We start from the raw sequence: 18,498 nt of genomic DNA on the forward strand, positions 1-18,498 counted from the left end.
TATGATCAAATACTATTTATTCCATCTCAGTGGAATCCCCAAAACAAAGACAACAAACCAAAAACTTAACATATAAAAGTTACAGCAATAAAACCAACCCTTTAATTGAAGCCATTAAAAAAAACCAAACAAACATGTGAGGCAATATAAATGATAAAATTATACTTAAGAAAGAATAGCTAGCACTTTCCAAAAAGCTTTAAAACAGCAACAGACACTTTACAAAATATTTGAGGGAAGAGAATAAAATTTTCAAACTACAGTTACTGTATAAAGGTAACATTAACAATTATCTTATAAAATACAGCAACAGAGACAAAATGGATACTCAAGCTCCTTTGAAACTAAGCCTTCTGGGATCTTGGTTAAAATGTATGTTCAAAACTATTTTAAACAAGGACTAAATACTTCATATTTTAAATTTACAGGTCCCTGGCATAAACATAGCACTATACACATCTTCCAAACAAACAGTAAGTACAGTTTCATTTAACCATGTGTGGTGTCATCTTCTACAAAGTCTTTGGCCATTTCTGCTGTGATCACATCAATATGACTGACCTGGTGGAACAAAAAGAAGTATACAGTTATTACAGTATCTCCAGCAGAATAAGACAGCCTTATTTCTAAAGGCTCAAGCACTCAGCAACAGGCCTATAACTAATCTCTAACTTCCTTTAAAGAATATGAGAAGAACATAACAAATCTCTGTATTTATATTCTTTCTCAGAAAGGACAGAACTTTTAAATAAGACTGCAATGTAACTAGAAACCCATTACTTGAAATACGACCGATCCGCTTTCAACTCTTGTGGAGTCTCAAATGCACAACTTAAGGTTCTCAGTAAATGCCATAACTGAAACATATTGTTTACCTTGTTTCTGAATTTTACTCCATAGAACTTGTCAGCTGACTCAAGCAGTTCAGGCCTAAAAGTTGTTGTAATAAACTGAGCATGTTCAGCTAGTTCCATAATCATATCTAAAAAAGAACACATAAATTCTTTATTATTGTAATCTTTATTAATGTAATTCTTTATTAATGTAATCTTTTCAATAAAGCAGGACAGGTCTTAATGTGAGACAGGCAAAGAGTTTGCTACTCCTTATTCAAAATGAGGTTTTGGTTAATTAAACAAAAACCCACAAAAACAAACAAACAACCCAAAACACCACCAAACCAGACCAACAACCAAACCAAAACCAAACAAAACCACCCAAAAAACCTAACGAAAACCCAACCAACAACAAAAAACCCAACCAAAATCCAAACACACACACAAAAAAAACCCAGAGCTAAAACCAAATCCATGAAAGCTTCAGAAGGCACAAAGTTAAATTCTAATACATGTTTTGGGATAAAGCTTTTATTTTAAATATCAGGGATGAGAAGACAGACTGTCACCTTCAATCAAAATGACTATGAATAAAGGCAGACAGTGACCTGAAACAGCTTTTCTGTGCTGAGCATCCAAAGCTTGGTCGATTTCATCAAACAAGTAGAATGGAGCTGGATCACATTTCTGGATAGCAAATATCAGGGCTAGGGCCACTAAGGACTTCTGTCCACCTGAAAGTTGCTGCATTTCTCTCATTTCACCCTGTTTCCCTGTGAATGATACCTAAAGAAAACAATGCAAGAACAAGATGATTTCAAAATATCAGGCCACAGCATCACTTGCTTTTATAGTGAATAAAAAGGACCAATTAAATGTTCCTTTTTAAAAAAAGAGAGTTAAAAGGCAATCTAAATGAGTATTCCCAGCAGCAAACCATGTATTTTTCTTTACCCTTATGCCAACTCCAGTGAACTGGTCTACAGATGGAACACTGCTCTGAGATCCAGATCCTCTTTCACTCTCAGTGCTGCCTTCACCTTCATCCTGGGACTGATTGCCCTCCACATCTCCCTTCTTCATCACTAACGTGGCCTTACCGCCAGGAACTAACTTCTGGAATACCTCACTGAAATTTTTTGAAACCTGAAAAAGAAACAATCAATACACTGGCCCACTTTTGCATAATGAAATCAATTACACACAACAGCTGTTTTTACATGATCATACTAAATATCTGCATTCCCACATTCATTCTTAAACACAAGTACAAATGAGAAACATGCTATACAGAGTTTGGTTTAAAAACATCTAAGCCAACTGTTTATGTAATATGAGAAGTTTCACTTTTTCAAGAAAATGGTAGAATTAAAATATAAAACAGCAGCAAAAGCAAGTATTACTTGTTTCAGTAAACATCAGAGGAGATCTCAGCTAATCAAATGATCTTTTAAGAGAAGACTTCACATACTTTGTAATTAAGATCCTCTGCTAACATTAGGAATTACTTTCACTAAATCTGGAGGATGGATTTAGTACAGAGCTTATTACCAGACATTCCCCAGAAAGGGCTGTAAAGAGATTTGAAAGAAAGAAGTATTTGAGAGGTATAAAGCAAAGCCAGAGTTGTAACACAACCAAGATGAGCATCTATTTAAAATGCTAACCTATTTCTTTATTAGAATTTAAAAGCAAAATTCAAACCTCAAGCCACATGATATTGCCTTCTATTAATATAGGATAGATGTACTTCATATCTGCTTCTGCCCATATAGCTGCTACACAATGGGACAATTTGATTTCAGCACCAAGTCTTAACAATTGTTGCCATTTTATTACCTGTTTGAAAGTCAGCTGAATTGCCTCATATTTCCTGAGCTCAAGGACATTCATGAGCTCCATAATGGATTTGTAGCCCCTGTCCAGTTCCTCTTGTCTTTTTATCAATTTTTCCTTCTGCTCTGAGAAATTCACAAACTGATCTAAAGCTTTTTTATTAACATGACTGTATTTCTTCAGTTCCGTATTGCACTGCTCCAGTTTGCGGAATAACTGTAAACGGAAAATATTAACATATCAAAGTGACTCGCAATTCTACCCACATTTGACACTTGAGATGTACACAACACTAAAATTTCAAGTCATAAAACATGAAACCAAGTACACTTATTACCTGCTTTAAACTTAAAGTCTGATACTTTTCAAAAGCCTCCTGTGGAAGTGAACCTAACTCTCGAATTTTCTTCATGCATTCCTCTTTTTTCTTGAGAAGCATGCCTTGCCTGTTAGTCATTTTTTCAAGTTCTTTTGTGTCATGGTTGATGGCATCCATATGCTCCTTTTCCATGTTCTTCCAGCGTTCCATGCTCTTTTGAAGCTCTTTAATTCCTGCTTCTGTTTTGTCAATAGAATTATCCAGATCTGAGATATCAAGGGAGAACACAAAACCCAAAATGGTAAGTCTTACACGCCTGCATAAAATCAGCAATTATCCAGTCAAGTATTTATGAAACAAAAAGGTAATCCAATGAAAAAGATCAGTTATGAAACAGAAAGGTAACTTTAAGACAAAAAGCTGAAAATCTCTTTTCTTCCTCATGAGTATATGGCTTAAAAAACACCTTAAACAAAGTAAGGTCATATTGTTAAAGTCTAGAAAGAGAAGAAAAGTTTGAGCTATACAGATGCTATTTCCTATTTGACAGCAACTTAAATTTTAGATAGGTTAGACAAAATTCAAGAACAACTATATAACATCACGCTTGTATGAAGGTTGCTTCAAAAGTACTATGCCATGAAGCCTTAAGTCTGTAATAACCCACACATATTTATTGGTATTACAGTGTGCAGCTGTAGACACTTTCATTTATGTACAACATGCACAAAATCTTATCACTTATCTTTTGAAGTAAGTTCCAAAAATCTGTTACACACTATGTAACTACTAAACTGTATCTGAAGTTAATTATTACTTCTCATATAATGGTCTACTTCTCAACCAAAATGTGGTGTGTGTGGACTTCCAAAACCATCAGGACTTTTCTTTGAAAAAAAATTATGCTACCCACCATCTGACCGTGCCAGTGTATCTTTCACTCGTTTGTTGATGGCCTCAAGTTCCGATGTGGTGGCAGTAAGAACTGTGCCACCTTCTGTTTCCCGTAGCTCATTCAGTTCCTACGGGACAAAGTAAATGCCACCAAGCTTCAGCACGGAGGGGAACAAAAGTACAAGCCAGACAAACAAGTTATCTTCTGCTACTCTACATACAACTATATTAAATATTTTAGTGAAGTTTTAGAAAAGTTAGATCTTCAAACAAATCTGTCATTATGGTGGCCCTATTTATCCATAGGTTGTATATTGAAAGGAGGATTTATGTCAAAAATTCGTACGTCTAAAATACTATGCTGAAATTTAAATAACACACTTAGCTTGGATATAGGGAAGCAAAACCCACCACAGATAATACAGGGTAATGAATGAGTATTTATCAAACGATTAGTATGTTAAAGCCTCAGAAATAAACCAAAAACAGATTGCAAAAGTACATTTAAGAGAAAATCCTTACTTGTTCCACTTGATCTAAGCGTTTTCTCAGATTCTCATTGAGATATGTTTCAACTCTTGTAATAATGCCTTCTAGTTTAATCCTCTCATTCAAAAGCTGTCTGTTTTCCTGAAAAAAAAAAAAAAGTATATTAATTGCCTTAACTGACTCCTAAACAACTATTTTTTTTTCTTTAAAAAAAAAAATAAGACACACAAACAAAAAAACCCCACTCTTCACACAATTCCATGCATTAAATATCACACAGCTGTCTGGACTGTTGCTCTCATTTTAACAGGTAGGAAGAACCAAACAGTAAATACTTTTGTGTCTGTCTAGTTTTAAAGTCAATCATACAAATCAGTAAGTTTCTTGAACTGTATTAGCATAAGAATCCAATTCTTAAACCCAGAAAAGCTTTAGAGATTATACTTAAGAAGCAGTATTCTTTCAACAACATGGGTATCAGATAAAACTGTAGTTTTGTCTCATTTATCACGTGTTTAAAGGCATTGTTTTATCTCCCCACACTCTGCATAATTCCTTTCAGATGATATCCACTTGCATTTATTGTTGTGAAGTTGAAGAAGCAAGGAAACTGATGATTCCAACACAAATAGCCATAATTCTCACACAATACAGCTAATAAAATTCACCCAGCATTTGCAAAAAACATACAAACACACTTTGCAGACAAGAAAACTCCAAACACATCTACCAATGTAACACTTCTTTAATTACACTATATTCATCATGAGTGACTTTTCATACAAAAGGACATAAGGAAGTTTATGGGGAAGAAAGGTATCACATTCAATGGAAAGAAATTTCCACTTTCTTACTTGCTGTAGTTGTCGAATTTCATCATTAAGAGCATCCACACGTTTCTGATCTTCAAGACTGAGTTGAGACAACAAATCAGTCCCCAGTTCTGCTTTTAATGATTCTCTAGTCGACTCCATAGCGTGCAAACTTGCCTCCAAGCTCTGCAAACTGCGTTGCTATGGAACAGATATTAGACAGAATCATTCCTCAGAGCAATCTGTAGATTTATACAAATTTCACTTTTCTGTTTATGTATTTTTGGTGACATATCTCTAGGGGTTTTTTTATATTTCATATTACGACATTAACCAGAAAGGAATGTAAGTTTATCAATAATATTAATATATACAATTAATATAAAACCCTTAACAGCTTTCAATATCCACATACTATACCTTAGGCATAAATGTCTTTTCAGATTGTTGTCTCTTCTCCTTCAGCATTTTCATTTCTGACAAAATACTGTCTCGAGAAGCTTTGAACTTTCTCTGCTGTGTCTCAATTTGCTGCATTTGGTTCATTAGCTGGTCAATCTCATTATTAATCCATACCGTGGGCTAAGGAATACTCTGTTACTGCTTCAAAAGGCAGTTTATACCTACTAGTACCTCGAATTTTTATTCCCCTTGGCATATTCAGCTGCCATTAGAAAAAAATAAAAAACCAAACAAACAAAAACACAAACAAAAAACCCACAAACCACCAAAAACTGACAAAAATAACCCCAAAAGACAAACCCAAAATATTCAAAAATATAGAAGAGCAGATGCTTACATTTAAAAACAAATACTAAAACAATACAATTATCCCTTAGTTCTGAGACAAAAAGTGTAATTTGTTTGTGCTAATTTTGATATAATGGCTTATGTCATGGTGCAGAGCATGCAGAGGATTAGTTTTAATTTATGTGGAATTGCTAACATCATGTTACTCTTAATACAATGTATATTTTAGCATGACATCAACTTAAATGCCCTAAAAATTAAGTAATTCCCCTAAGCAGAGGTTACAGTAACATACTTTGCCACATACTCATTCTGCAAAAACTGAATGAGCTACAGAACAGAAGGTAGCAGGAATAGAATTTTTTATTTTCCAAACTACTAGGTCTGTTTGTGGTATGTTCTCAAAGTTACTGTCAGACTGCAGTAACAGCTCACATCACAGTCACTGACCTACCACAGCTGAAGGGTATGCCACATAGGAATTTCTATCAGTTAGGTGAGCACTCTGCCTACATCCCCTATAGATCCCTCCTCAGAAAGAAACCCAGGCCTAAAGATTTTGACTGAGAGCAAGAAAGATTCCTCAGTTCCAAAAGAGTAGTCCTGGTTAAAAGTTAATTTGTACTGAAACCAAGGTGTTTAACAGGTAATTGGGGAACTTAACTATAAGCAGCAGGAATTCAAGCTGCCATTCCTAGTTACAAAAAGCAGGTTGCCTGTACAACGCACACTAGGATTAGTGTTAAAATTAGTTTCTGCACAAATCCTTTTAAACCATATGCCTACATATTTGTAGTTTTAAAAAAGATGTAAGTATGGAGAAAATTCAACACTTAATAAATACTTAATTGTAGATACACAAATGGAGTCCTGCGTATCACTTACAGGTAACAATAAGAAGGCTGGAAGACATTCTTTACCGTTGGTGCAAGTAAAGCACGCTGGCAAATTCAGCTTATTAAACTCACATTTAACATACTGTTTTGATATTCTTCCACTGAGTTAACAAGATGCAGGCACATAGTTTTAAAGTTTTGCTTATCAGCTGTGGCTCTAAGCATATGCTGCCCCTGAAACATCTCTAATGCACTGCTATGGGTCAAAAACCAAAGCAGTTCAGTTCCAAGGACACAATGACCTAGATAATGGAGAAGAAAATTGTATAAACCTTCCCTGCCCCTGAATTCTAGATACTGGATCTCGAAAGGACATTATAGCGTTAAAGAGGTTAGGAAAAAAGGTGACAGCTACTTGACCTTCCATACAAAGAGACTGAAAAGACCAAGACTGTCAAGCACCTCAGCGCTTAGTTATAATATAAGGTGCTGCATCTCCTCCCCACAGCATAAGTGGACTATGTAACACACCAATTCAGGACACAAGAACTAAAAATACAGCATGAGTCAGAAGAGGCAGTGAAGACTAACACAGTTAACAAGAATATCTGGTTATAGTAGTTATTACAACAAACTCTAGAAGGAACAGAAAGCAAAGTTTATGGTTTAATCCCACCTCTGAGCTTTAAAGATCAAGATATAACTTTAACAGGGACAGATTACTAAAGCTCCTTTTTCCTGAAGTCTGCAGTGTCAGCCACTCTCTGAAGCAAACTATCAGCCAAGGTGTGCTTTAATTGCTATTTTTCAGTCAACTTTCCCCAGTATGGACATTTTACCAAAGAAATAAAAGTAGTAAAGAAAGTATTTCTTAAAAAGTTGCATTGATCTAAAAATGATTTTTAAAATGTAATGCAATCAAGCACATAAACAATGGGTGTTTTTAAAAAAATCTTATTTTCACTGGTTGTACACCCATTTTCTCATGCAGGGGTTTTGCTTGTTTCTGTTTCACCACTGATTTATTGTTACTAAAATCCCTATAGTAAAATATAGAACCAGGTTGCACAAGCAACAGTCAAAACAAATGCCACAGCTAACATGTAACATTAGGTTGGTCTACTGTTTTCCACCTATTCCTGTAACCGCAAAACAAAAACTTTGTCATCACACAACCTTTCCCCAAGAATAGCAAAAGGATATTTTCAATGTTTCTGCGTAAGTTTTCATTGAGTTTAGCTTCGAGTTCCCCAAGTTCTTCTTCTGCCTTTCTAACATCTTTTTGCAACTCAAGACGAGACTTCCTTGTGTCATAATAACCTCCAGTCAAAGCACCACGATGGCTGACTTGGTCACCTAGGAGAACAACAGCAAGAGACTGTATGTTCCATGCTATCAGCACACTATTCGCTCTCCATAATGTTCAAAGCAGTTTCAACAATGCAATTTAACAGATTAACTAGAAGATTTAAATCAACCTATGGAAGTGCTGCATCAGTGTCAGGAACCATCTATGTATGTTTACAATAATTAGGGGAATGTTTATTTTGGGATTCATCTTAAAGTGCATTTCCATTCTCAAGACCAACACAGACTGCTATGATCTCCTTTAAACATTAGCTTTTTTGTTGTTGTTGTTTTTAATTAACTTTTGAAACCATGCAGCTTGAAGAAAAAAAAATATTTATTAAGGGAAAAATGCACACACCTAGAACAACCAGTTAAAAAAAAAGAAATCCCTCAGATTTTCCATGAGAGAGAAAATAAAATAGAGGCTGAGTAATTAGCAGCATCTGTGGCTTGTAGAGGATCCTGTTACTGAAAAATTAATAATTTCCTCCTCAGATGTTCTTAGCAACTTTTTCAGATTGACTGTAAAAGACAAAGAGACTACAATAAACCTGCAGGGAATGTGCCCTCCAAGAATAGGCAATTAACAAGAGATATAGATTATTTCAGACACTAAAACATGTAAATGTGTCTGTTATGCGGAAGAGTTCACCTTACACTTATCAGTAATTAAGGATATACATTTGCTCCCTAGGCACCGGTTTAAGTTTGTGGAAAACACCATCAACACTCCAGGAAAGAAAACGCTTGTTAAATTTGATAAAACAAACTGGATAAACACAAACCCAATCCGCTTTACCACTCCTCAGGATGGAGATACATAGCTACTAACTTTTAGACCATAGAAAATTCAATGGCTTGTGAAGAAATTCTGTATTTTTAAGCACTGTACTTAAACAAGTGCAACCCTGTGCATCTCAGACAAGTATACTATTATTTAAAATAAACTTATTTTGACAACACCAACAGACTATGTTTAATGAGCCTCGCATTCCAGGGAACCCATTTTCACAATGAATCATTTATAAAATTGCAATATTTACCTTCCAGAGTAATACAATCCATAGTGAAAGCTCTGGCCAGCTGGGTAGACACTTCCATGCTACGACAAATTAGAGTCTTCCCAAAAACATGTTTGAAAGCTTTGTCAAATCTTGGATTGTATCTCAGTTTACTAATCATGGGAATAGCATCCTGAAGTGACAGTGATTTTAATGAGAAGAGCATATTGATACAAATATGGCACGTATATTGCAACTAATTAATACACAAAATTTAAGAGAGCCCTGAAAAAAGAAACTACCATCAAGAGTAAAAACAAAATACATACTAGTCTCACAACAAGAATTTGTAAATGTCTGGCACATCTCTAATGCACTGAATATTAACATTGTCTTCACAATCAATAAACTTCCAGAATGAAGACTCCTGAGCTGTGTATATCATTAATTGCATCCAGGATGTCAAACCCTGAACTCAAAGCACAATATTGTGAATGATACTTTGGAAATTAAAAGCTGTCAGTTGGTGGAAGGACAACATTCTGACTGACAAGCACATAAAAATCAAATGCAAGATTTTGCAATTTTAGCTTTTAGTAGCTCGGCTTGAGCCTTAAGTCAACTACGGGTCTGCCAGAAATCTCATCTAAGTATTAAATTGCTACTGAAACAAATCAAATAAGTATCATAAAATGGGAAGACATTTTTTTTCCTCCAAAAAATACTCGTTTCTGCAGAGAGAATGCAAATATTAACACTGTTTTACTAGTAAAGTCCTCCCAAAATAAACATGCTGAAAGTCCGATTGTTTCCTGTTTATTTTTCCTATGTTTATCTGAGGAAAAAAAAATAAATCTAATTTTAAAGAAATTATTCTACCATGATTACTGTAGAAAGCAGTTAACATTTTCACAATTAATTCACTATGGAAATTTCAAATAAGAGCAGATATTTTTTGAAATATATTTCAGAACTACTTTTTAAATGATTGTCACTGAAGGTTTATTTACGCATTTTTAAGTGTAAAACCACAACTCATTTTCAATAACTTTGAGAAATCGTCTACAGGTATAACATAACACTATCTTCCTCTTCAGCTTGTCTGTGGCAGCAATTTCAACTTAAAAGAATTAAAATTCAGTAATTCCAGCAATTATCTAGTTACAAGAAAATTCTATTTCTTTTTAGTATCACTTATTTACTTGGAAGGTGAAGTTAAACTTCAAAGAGGAACTGCCTGACAGGAAAGTAAGTACTTTCCTACAACAGAGTTTTTATGTTGAGAAGCATAAATTAGAAGTAGCATTTCATAGAAGACATTCAACAGTCTGCCCACCAAAGCAAGTGGTGGGCAATAAGCAATATACACACACAATTAAAAACACTAGGCTTTGTAATTAGGAAGTAGAGGAAGGTTCAAAAGGAACTCTAACTCACATTAGTCTCAGGATAAGCAGTATCTCTAACATCCAGCTTGTTCAGAGGGAGGAAAGTAACTTCTCCAGGAAGGTTCATTTTGTTAAATTCCATTAGGATTTTTGTGCTGACCTCATCAGAATCCACAATGTGATAAAACAACCTAATTAACAAGCCCAACAAACAAGCAAAACTTTACTGTGCTAAAAGCAACAGCATATTTGTATGGGAACAGTAAGCATACAGGTATTATGAAGTAATATATCAATATAAATATCTGCACATCTCTGTGCCTTAGAATAAGCAAGTGGATACATTCCATTCACTTTCATTAGAATGGGATCAGACAAGAATCTTACATTCCACCCTCCAGTCACAAGAGCAGCTCAACATGCATATGCTATCATTGTGTACACAGCCCGTTTGGTCCAAGTGCAAACCTTTGTCCTCCATACTATTTCACTATACAATATTCATCCCTCTTCACATGGATTTACAGCGTCTGCATCTTATGCCTCTGTACACAACCAACAGAAGCAGAGACCACATCTATCTACCTGTCAGTGACTGGGACTAGCATCAGACAGATTGAAATAAGTGATCTTTCTTTTGCAAGTAGAACTAGTTTGCTTGTTACTGCTTCTTCCAAACTATGTGGCATAAAACAGGACTCAGAACTATGAAGTAACTTTGAAGAGACACCCTTGTTCACACAGACACACATTTCAGAGGAGGGACTGCATTTCAAATTGTGGTAGCATCAACATTTTTATGTGATGGTTTGCGAGATCATGTCACCTCTGTCCTCTTTCCTGCCCTTATGCCACCATCTACATTTCATTAGAACAAGAATTTGCATGACTACTCATGAATTTAGGACAGGGGACTGATCACACTAAAAATAATATAACTTGAAGTGTCAGATGCTGCACAAAGTGATGGATCATGCAATAGGCATTTACTTCTTCTAGAACATACATTACAAACAGACTCCTTAATGCCCCACATTTTTTCAGACAGCTTTTAAACACCAGCTTTTGACAGTTTAGAGACCACCTTCACTCAAGAGGTTTTCCAGTGTAAGTGAAATAATTCTTATCGGTGGTTATCATCGAAACATCATCATCGCTTTCTGTAGAATTCTCCATACTGGAAGATGTTGTCCACATTATTCAATATAGCTCAGTCTCACCACCAAACTTTCTGGTAAACATCAGGAGTAATGGTCTGGGGTCTTTTTGGGTGGTCTCTGTGTTGTATTTTTAGGATCGTCTTAGACAAGATCAAGAGCAGCTACGATTATTTTTTAAATAGGCAGAATTCTTCCGTCTCAAAGGAGTAGCAGTTTGACCATGCTATATAGAAGGCACTTTGATAAAAAAAGGACAGGAGCTCAAGTTTAAAAGAATAAAACACTGAGTAGCAACTGACACCAACAACTAAATTGTAACACTGCAGCTGTTTTAACTTAATTAGCACTGAACAGCATGTAATTACCTGTTCCCTGCAGTAACTTCAACGCAGGTGTAGAAAGCTGGTTCGCATTCAAAGTTATTCATCACAATGCCGTGATAGCCATTTAGAACATGCTGGTTTATGCCTTTTCGACGGAAGTGTTCCAAAACTTTGTTTATGCTGTCTATACCATTCAAAATAGCCTGTTAAAACACAGATCATTATTGTATTGCAGAAGTAGTATCCACTTTAACTCTGTGAAAGCCATAATCTTTTCAACAAGTTCCCGCTAACTAACCTACAGCTCTAACAGGTAAGAGATGATACCTAAATATTTGAGTCTGCCACTCTTCAGGGTCCTTTTTTTTTTTTAAAAAAAAAAAAAAACAAAAAGACAAGAAGATACCAGAAATTTTAGAACTACTCCATTTCTACCTGGTTTCCTCACCCTTCCTCAATTACCTTGAGCCTACAAAACTAATTTCCAAGTAGTCCTAGAGCTAAAAATATTTGAAAAATTCAGCTTACAAATATAATTTTTCCATATTAATTATGACAACAACATGATAACCAAAAGAAATAACTATCACATCTTTCTGATAAGACTATGACGTCTTTTAAGAATGAGAAGAAAAGCTTCCACAAGGAATTCTCAAACATGAGGTATCTTACCTTTCCAGTTGCCGCTCTGAGAAGCTGCTGTTTCTTTTCTAAATCCTCCCGTTTCGCAGCAAGTGCTTGTTGTTCTGCATTCTCTTCTCTCCATAGATAACTAAAGAATGAAAATAATTAAAATATTTTAAGAGTGAATGAAGTCTGAAGATAGATTAGCAGTCTTTGAAAGTAATAATAATAAACAATCAGGAAGGCAAAGTGCAGGAGTTCATACATGGCTATATTTTAAAAAACATACCTACATGCCATGTTAACAACTACACAGTTGGGGTCCTTCACATTAAGTGATATTCAGATATATTTCAATTAATTACTAACTTTCTTTCGCTCTGTAGTTCATCCTTTTTATTTTTCACTTCATAGTATTTTCTGTCCAGTTCTTCAACACGAGCCTTCACTTCATTAAGATCCTGGTCCAGTTTCTAACACAAAAAAGAACAGCATGAAACTACAGCTCTCTAGGTTCATTTTTTTTTTTTTTAATTCAATACTAAGTTACTACTTAAAATTCAGAAACAATTCCTACAAACATTTTAACTAATTTACAACAAACTGCAAAAGCTCTAGGAATAAATACATCTTTGTAACAGAGAAGTAACAAGGTGAATTTATCCAACACACTGCAAGGCAGGCACTAAGTTGCACTGTGCATCTGGGCATCACAGTGAAATGACTCACTCTTGAGTCACAGTAAGAAACCGAATCAAAGCAGTAACTATCATACACATAATTATGTTTAACCATGCTCTGACCTAACACTTGTGATAAAAACACACATACTAGTCTTGCATACCATGCCATGCTGCTATTAATCAAAAACCTTAAGCCTGCTCTCCAGTAGGGCAAGCACTTTAACACAGCTGCTGTCAGCAGCAAGCTATTTAAGCCAATGCACAGACACAATCCCCTTGCCCATCTAACACTTGCCACTTGTACAGGACTGGCTGTGTTCTCAAAACACAGCCAAGTTTTTCCAACCTGACTTCGCAAGCTCCCTATCACATTCACCCAAGACATCTCCCCTTTGAACAACAAAAGATATAAAACTCAGCCTGAGCATATATCGACCTTCCTTAAGGAGAAAATCGATACATGTTTTAAGAGGAATCAAAGGCCATCTCAAATTTAACCTCTTCAATTCTATAGAATTCCTGTTGAGCAAAACAATACAATTACAAACAGCCAGTGAGTGATAAATGCCATTTCTTTCATCCACCAAGTCACAGAATCATTATTTTGCTAACAAGGGCCTGATCAAAACAGTATTTTAGCAGAACACCATCTTCTTTGTACAACTACATTCCTAGATTTTGTCAGACTGATCCTTGATTTCAGTAGATATATTACACAAAAAAACAACACTGTCTATCAGCACATGCAGGGTAGCAGCATTGGCACTGGATGCTCTGCCACCATAAATGCAAGTTTTCACTCCTGTAGGAGAGATTTTTTTTTTTTTATTGTACTGCTGTATTTGCAGTGTAAAAGCTGTTTCTAAATGGAAATTAAAGTCTAAAAGTGATGCAGATAATACTGATACAAACTAATCTTCTAAAACAGATAGGGATGCAGCTTCTAACCATCTGCAATTGTGGTGCAAAGGTGCAGCACCTGCAGTACCATTTAAAAGATCCTCTGTTTAGGGAATATAAGAAAAGAGTGAAAACAACCAACTGCTAGGCAATAGACTGCCTTAGCTTATTGAATTATTTAGTATACTGCTTCACAAAGAACTTGTTTAGAAACTGCTTAAATAGAATTTGCTTAGCCTAAGTAAGTTTGCTTAGACTGCAAGCTGTGAACCTTTGAACTTTCTGACTCATTAAACAAAAAAGGACCCAGAGACTGTTCAATCTAGAGGATAAAGAAGCTGTATCCCCAGAGATAAGAAAAGGAACAGAACGATGCTTCTAAAAGAGGACAAACAGAAGAATGCTTTGGTTATGCCAAGAACTTATTTTTTTCCTCAACTGCAGGTGCAAAAAAAAAACCTACCACCACAAAAACAACCAACACCACATTTTCAGAAAAAAAAGACAATTAACTACCCACAGAGATAAGCAACCTCATGAAAACCAACAGACCCAATAATAAAAATGGGGAGACTCCAGTCTCTGATTTTACAACTGGCCTGAACTGATGTGTGAGGAGTGTGAAGCTTAGATTTTAAGGGTACAACTGCCCAAGAATTTCTCAGCTGGGGTTCCCTCTACCAGAGGCACCTACCTCAAGCTGCTCTACACACTGTACTTTGCAAATAAATAAATTATTTTAGAGAAATTTTTGGAATCCATGCCTGAGTCTCTGTATCAGGAAACCTATGGAAAAGAAACTTCCTGAACAGTCTGGTGATCCTGATGGATCCCTAGCCCACCACTTCAGAAGCCTCTTGTCTTCAGACATTGCTTCCTTAATGCAATGTAAACCTCTACAAAAACATAACAAATCATTACCTATATGAAACGGCCATGTTCAACATAGACCAGGAACAAGGCAGATCTATATCTGTACCTGAAAACCCAGGTCAAAAACTCCAGCGAAGTACCAGAAAGCATACAGTGAAGATGCAGTGCTAAAGGGGCTTTAGACTTTATCTGCAGACATTTGCAATCATCTCTTTCTAGAAGATCACACCCAACAAGAAAGTCTCATCTTCCTTATAAACAGGCACCAAAGTCTAATTGTCCTATTAGATTGAGTGTTTAACTCTTCTCTCAAAAATACTGGGAAATAATAAGCTGAAAACTTACACTGTACTGCTCCAAATTTTTCTCCTTGTTTGCCTCTGTATCCTCTAAATCCTTGTGTATAGCTGCAATCTGCCGCTTCTTGTCATTGATGGCTTGATCTAAAGACTTCAGTTCTTTCTTTATCCACTTATCCCTTTCTTCTTTGGAGGTAAACTGGCTTCCTCGACCTTGCTTTGCATAAAGATCTGTTCTTTCCTGTGTAGCCTGTGCAAGTCTATTTTGAGAAAGGAAAGAGATGCTGTATTATAAAGAAACCTTGAATTAAAATATTAAGAGCAAGCAGTAAGAATTACCATAAGAGTTTTCAAAAAGTGTCAAACCAGCCTCTAAAATTTAAGCACCAAACCAATAACAAAAAGGATCATGCTACAAACCATACATACAATCACTCAAATTATTTCATGAAACCAGAAGTCCACAATAGCCCACAAAAGTTAAGTTTAAAAATTAAGTTCACCAAATACTGTTATCCCCAACAATAAAAGCAGCTTTTTACAGACCATCTTTAAATATATATAGCTACCCCATTCTCCAGCAACAAGTACCACTCCAAATTAGTTGCACATTTGGATAGTACTGCTATTATCTTGGCTTTATTTTTAAATGCTTGACTTCCTGTTGTAAAATGCCACAGACCTAGCGATTCCCCTCTCTTCTTTTTCTTTTACACTGTTGAACTTCGGCTCCGTTTCTGCTAATTCTTTCTGCTTCTCCTCAATTTTCTCAAGAAGCTTTTGTCTTTCTTTTAACAGTCTTTTCTGAAAGTCAAACAAAGCAGTATTTAAAGTTAGGCAATATAAGCAACTGGACTATTAGGTAGATATGGGTTTCTAAAGAACAATTAAATTGTAAGATTGCAAGATACCATTGCATATCTGATACTATCTTGTTTCAATACTTAACAGAAGTGAATTTAATTCCAATCAAGACAGCAAAGAGGAATGAAATGAAGCATTCTCATGAAGCTAAACTATGCAAGCAAGGATGGTCTGTATGGCCCAAAGTTCAAGTCAGTGCAAACCCTCCATCCCAATACTTGCAGCAATTAAGATGAAGAGAATTGCAAGTGCTCGATTTTGCAACACACAGGGTGATAAATACGGGATTGTAACACGAGTCTACGTTTACATGCCCTACAAGCACCAAACACTTAGATATCTAACAAACCTTAAGCAATAATGAAAAGCTGCAGTCTAAAAATCAAAACAACGCACAAGTATACTACCTCATGCCAATGACATTAAGACTTCAGCGCTATTACATACCCTTTGTTCACTGTTGCCAGCTAATTCATCCTGCAGGTCTTTAGCCTTCAGCTCTAATTTAGTTCTCTGTTTAATCTGCTCCTGTCTTTCAGCACTTAATTGTTCTTTCTCTTCTTTCATTGCCGAAATCTTTGTCTTCAGTTCTCGAACTTGCCGTTCTATTTCCTATGCAAATTTAAGTATGTATTATCTTAAATAACACATGCACATTTCAGTATCTATCCAAACTCACAAGACCGTTAATAACAGCTCAAGATACATGAAAAGTGTGATAAACTTCTCCTGTTTCCAAACAGGATGAAAGCATAGCACTGTTTAAAAAAAAAAAAAAAAAAAAAAAAAAAAAATAACAACCCACAAAGCAAAACACACCTCTGGAGAGCCCTTGTTAAAAGTATTTTTTACCTCCATTTTATCTCTAGCATCTTGCTGTGCATCTCTCAGCTGCCTGGATTTCTCTCCACTTGTCTCTCGTTTGGCAGAAAGCTGTATAGAAATATCAGCATTAGCTTAAGTAGCAAGATTCTCGTTTTGCAGTAGTTCAAGAATGAAAATTATTTGTTAAATTACTGAAAAACATTGACAGGATTCTATCAAGGAGTGCAAGGAGACGTTGGCAAAAAGCAAATCAACAGCTCACATTATATTTTGTATTGGTTAAGCTACTTTACCTCATCAAGCTTAGCTCGGGTTTCATTAAGTTCCTGATTATAAATTGTGTATTCTAATGCTCTCCTCATTTTATCCCATTTCTGATACTGAGCAAGCTCTTCTTTCTCCTCTTCTAGGGTATGCAGTCGCTCTTCAATGTATTTCAACAACTCATTGATCTTCTCTCGCTTGCCCTCTTTAGAACAGATGACAGGATTGAAGTTCAGTTAAACACTGTAATACATTCTCTCACCCTTAAAGCTACCCAGTGTTCTCCAGTGATTAACTATTTGTCAACAGTTATGAAATGTGAAAAGGAGAACCCATGTCCACAAGTTCCCCCTCTGTACAAAAAACTCTCCCACAGCAGAACTCTTGTTCTGTAAGGCAACACAAACAGGTACTCTCTTGGCTCACACACTTAAAATAATTATAGACTATATTACACACACTTTAGTGTTTGCATAGCAGTAGGTATCCCCATTTTTTTGCATCACTGTCAGCTGACACCACTCACTGTTTTGAACAGTACAAATATCCCAATTAGCCTAGCTAAAAAGTTTTATTACTAAAAACACACATGAAGTCACTTATTAAATCTGTTGAGGTATCTAAAATTCAAGGAGGAAATATGAATGCTCTGTATCGTTTAACATACCACAAATAAAATCTATCTAGCAATTAGCTTTATTGAAGAAGTCATAAGCCTTTAGAGTTAACAGAACTACTGTAAAGCATTTTTTCTTAAACTATTTTACCTGTTTCTTTCATTAGTGAAATACTCTCTTCTTTACGTTCATCGTACACTCTGGTACCGGCTACTTCTCTTAGTAACTTCAGTCTTTGAGAGTCGGGAGCTGTGGCCATCTGGTTGATCTGAAAATTCAAGATCTACGATTTCAATAGCCTGGCTCTGTATGTATGGCTAATCACAACAGATCAAAGATTGCATTTTTTTTGCTGTGCCTGCTTGCCTCAGGTGTTGGCAGGAATATTCAGATATCTAGTACATACCATACTGCTTTCTTTTTGAGACAATTAGTTTAGGGTGGCAAGTACTCTGCTTGTAACAAATTTTGTTTTCAAATGCTACCAGCTATTGCCAAACTCAAGATACTAATATTATGTAAACAGAAGAAATCATTACCCACTCAAAATTACTT

General features: G+C 35.6%; 1 protein-coding gene across 1 annotated transcript in view; it reads right to left on the reverse strand.

Moving 5' to 3' along the window:
- The window catches only part of SMC3 (structural maintenance of chromosomes 3), a 27,922-nt gene continuing 9,424 nt past the window's right edge, over positions 1–18,498 (reverse strand). The window contains exons 8-29 of the mRNA XM_005508556.4: positions 18,094–18,211; positions 17,356–17,531; positions 17,090–17,170; positions 16,685–16,849; positions 16,056–16,177; positions 15,420–15,633; positions 12,988–13,091; positions 12,667–12,766; positions 12,037–12,197; positions 10,561–10,702; positions 9,166–9,316; positions 7,976–8,128; positions 5,607–5,758; positions 5,229–5,387; positions 4,408–4,515; positions 3,905–4,013; positions 3,010–3,257; positions 2,676–2,888; positions 1,791–1,982; positions 1,445–1,622; positions 876–982; positions 1–561 (exon numbers count right to left, since the gene is read on the reverse strand). Of these exons, the coding sequence (XP_005508613.1) occupies positions 490–561; positions 876–982; positions 1,445–1,622; positions 1,791–1,982; positions 2,676–2,888; positions 3,010–3,257; positions 3,905–4,013; positions 4,408–4,515; positions 5,229–5,387; positions 5,607–5,758; positions 7,976–8,128; positions 9,166–9,316; positions 10,561–10,702; positions 12,037–12,197; positions 12,667–12,766; positions 12,988–13,091; positions 15,420–15,633; positions 16,056–16,177; positions 16,685–16,849; positions 17,090–17,170; positions 17,356–17,531; positions 18,094–18,211 (3,225 nt within the window). The 3' untranslated portion in view covers positions 1–489. The remainder of the gene's footprint in view (positions 562–875; positions 983–1,444; positions 1,623–1,790; positions 1,983–2,675; positions 2,889–3,009; positions 3,258–3,904; positions 4,014–4,407; positions 4,516–5,228; positions 5,388–5,606; positions 5,759–7,975; positions 8,129–9,165; positions 9,317–10,560; positions 10,703–12,036; positions 12,198–12,666; positions 12,767–12,987; positions 13,092–15,419; positions 15,634–16,055; positions 16,178–16,684; positions 16,850–17,089; positions 17,171–17,355; positions 17,532–18,093; positions 18,212–18,498) is intronic.

Source organism: Columba livia, chromosome 6, assembly GCF_036013475.1.
Source record: "Columba livia isolate bColLiv1 breed racing homer chromosome 6, bColLiv1.pat.W.v2, whole genome shotgun sequence".
Lineage (NCBI taxonomy): Eukaryota > Metazoa > Chordata > Aves > Columbiformes > Columbidae > Columba > Columba livia.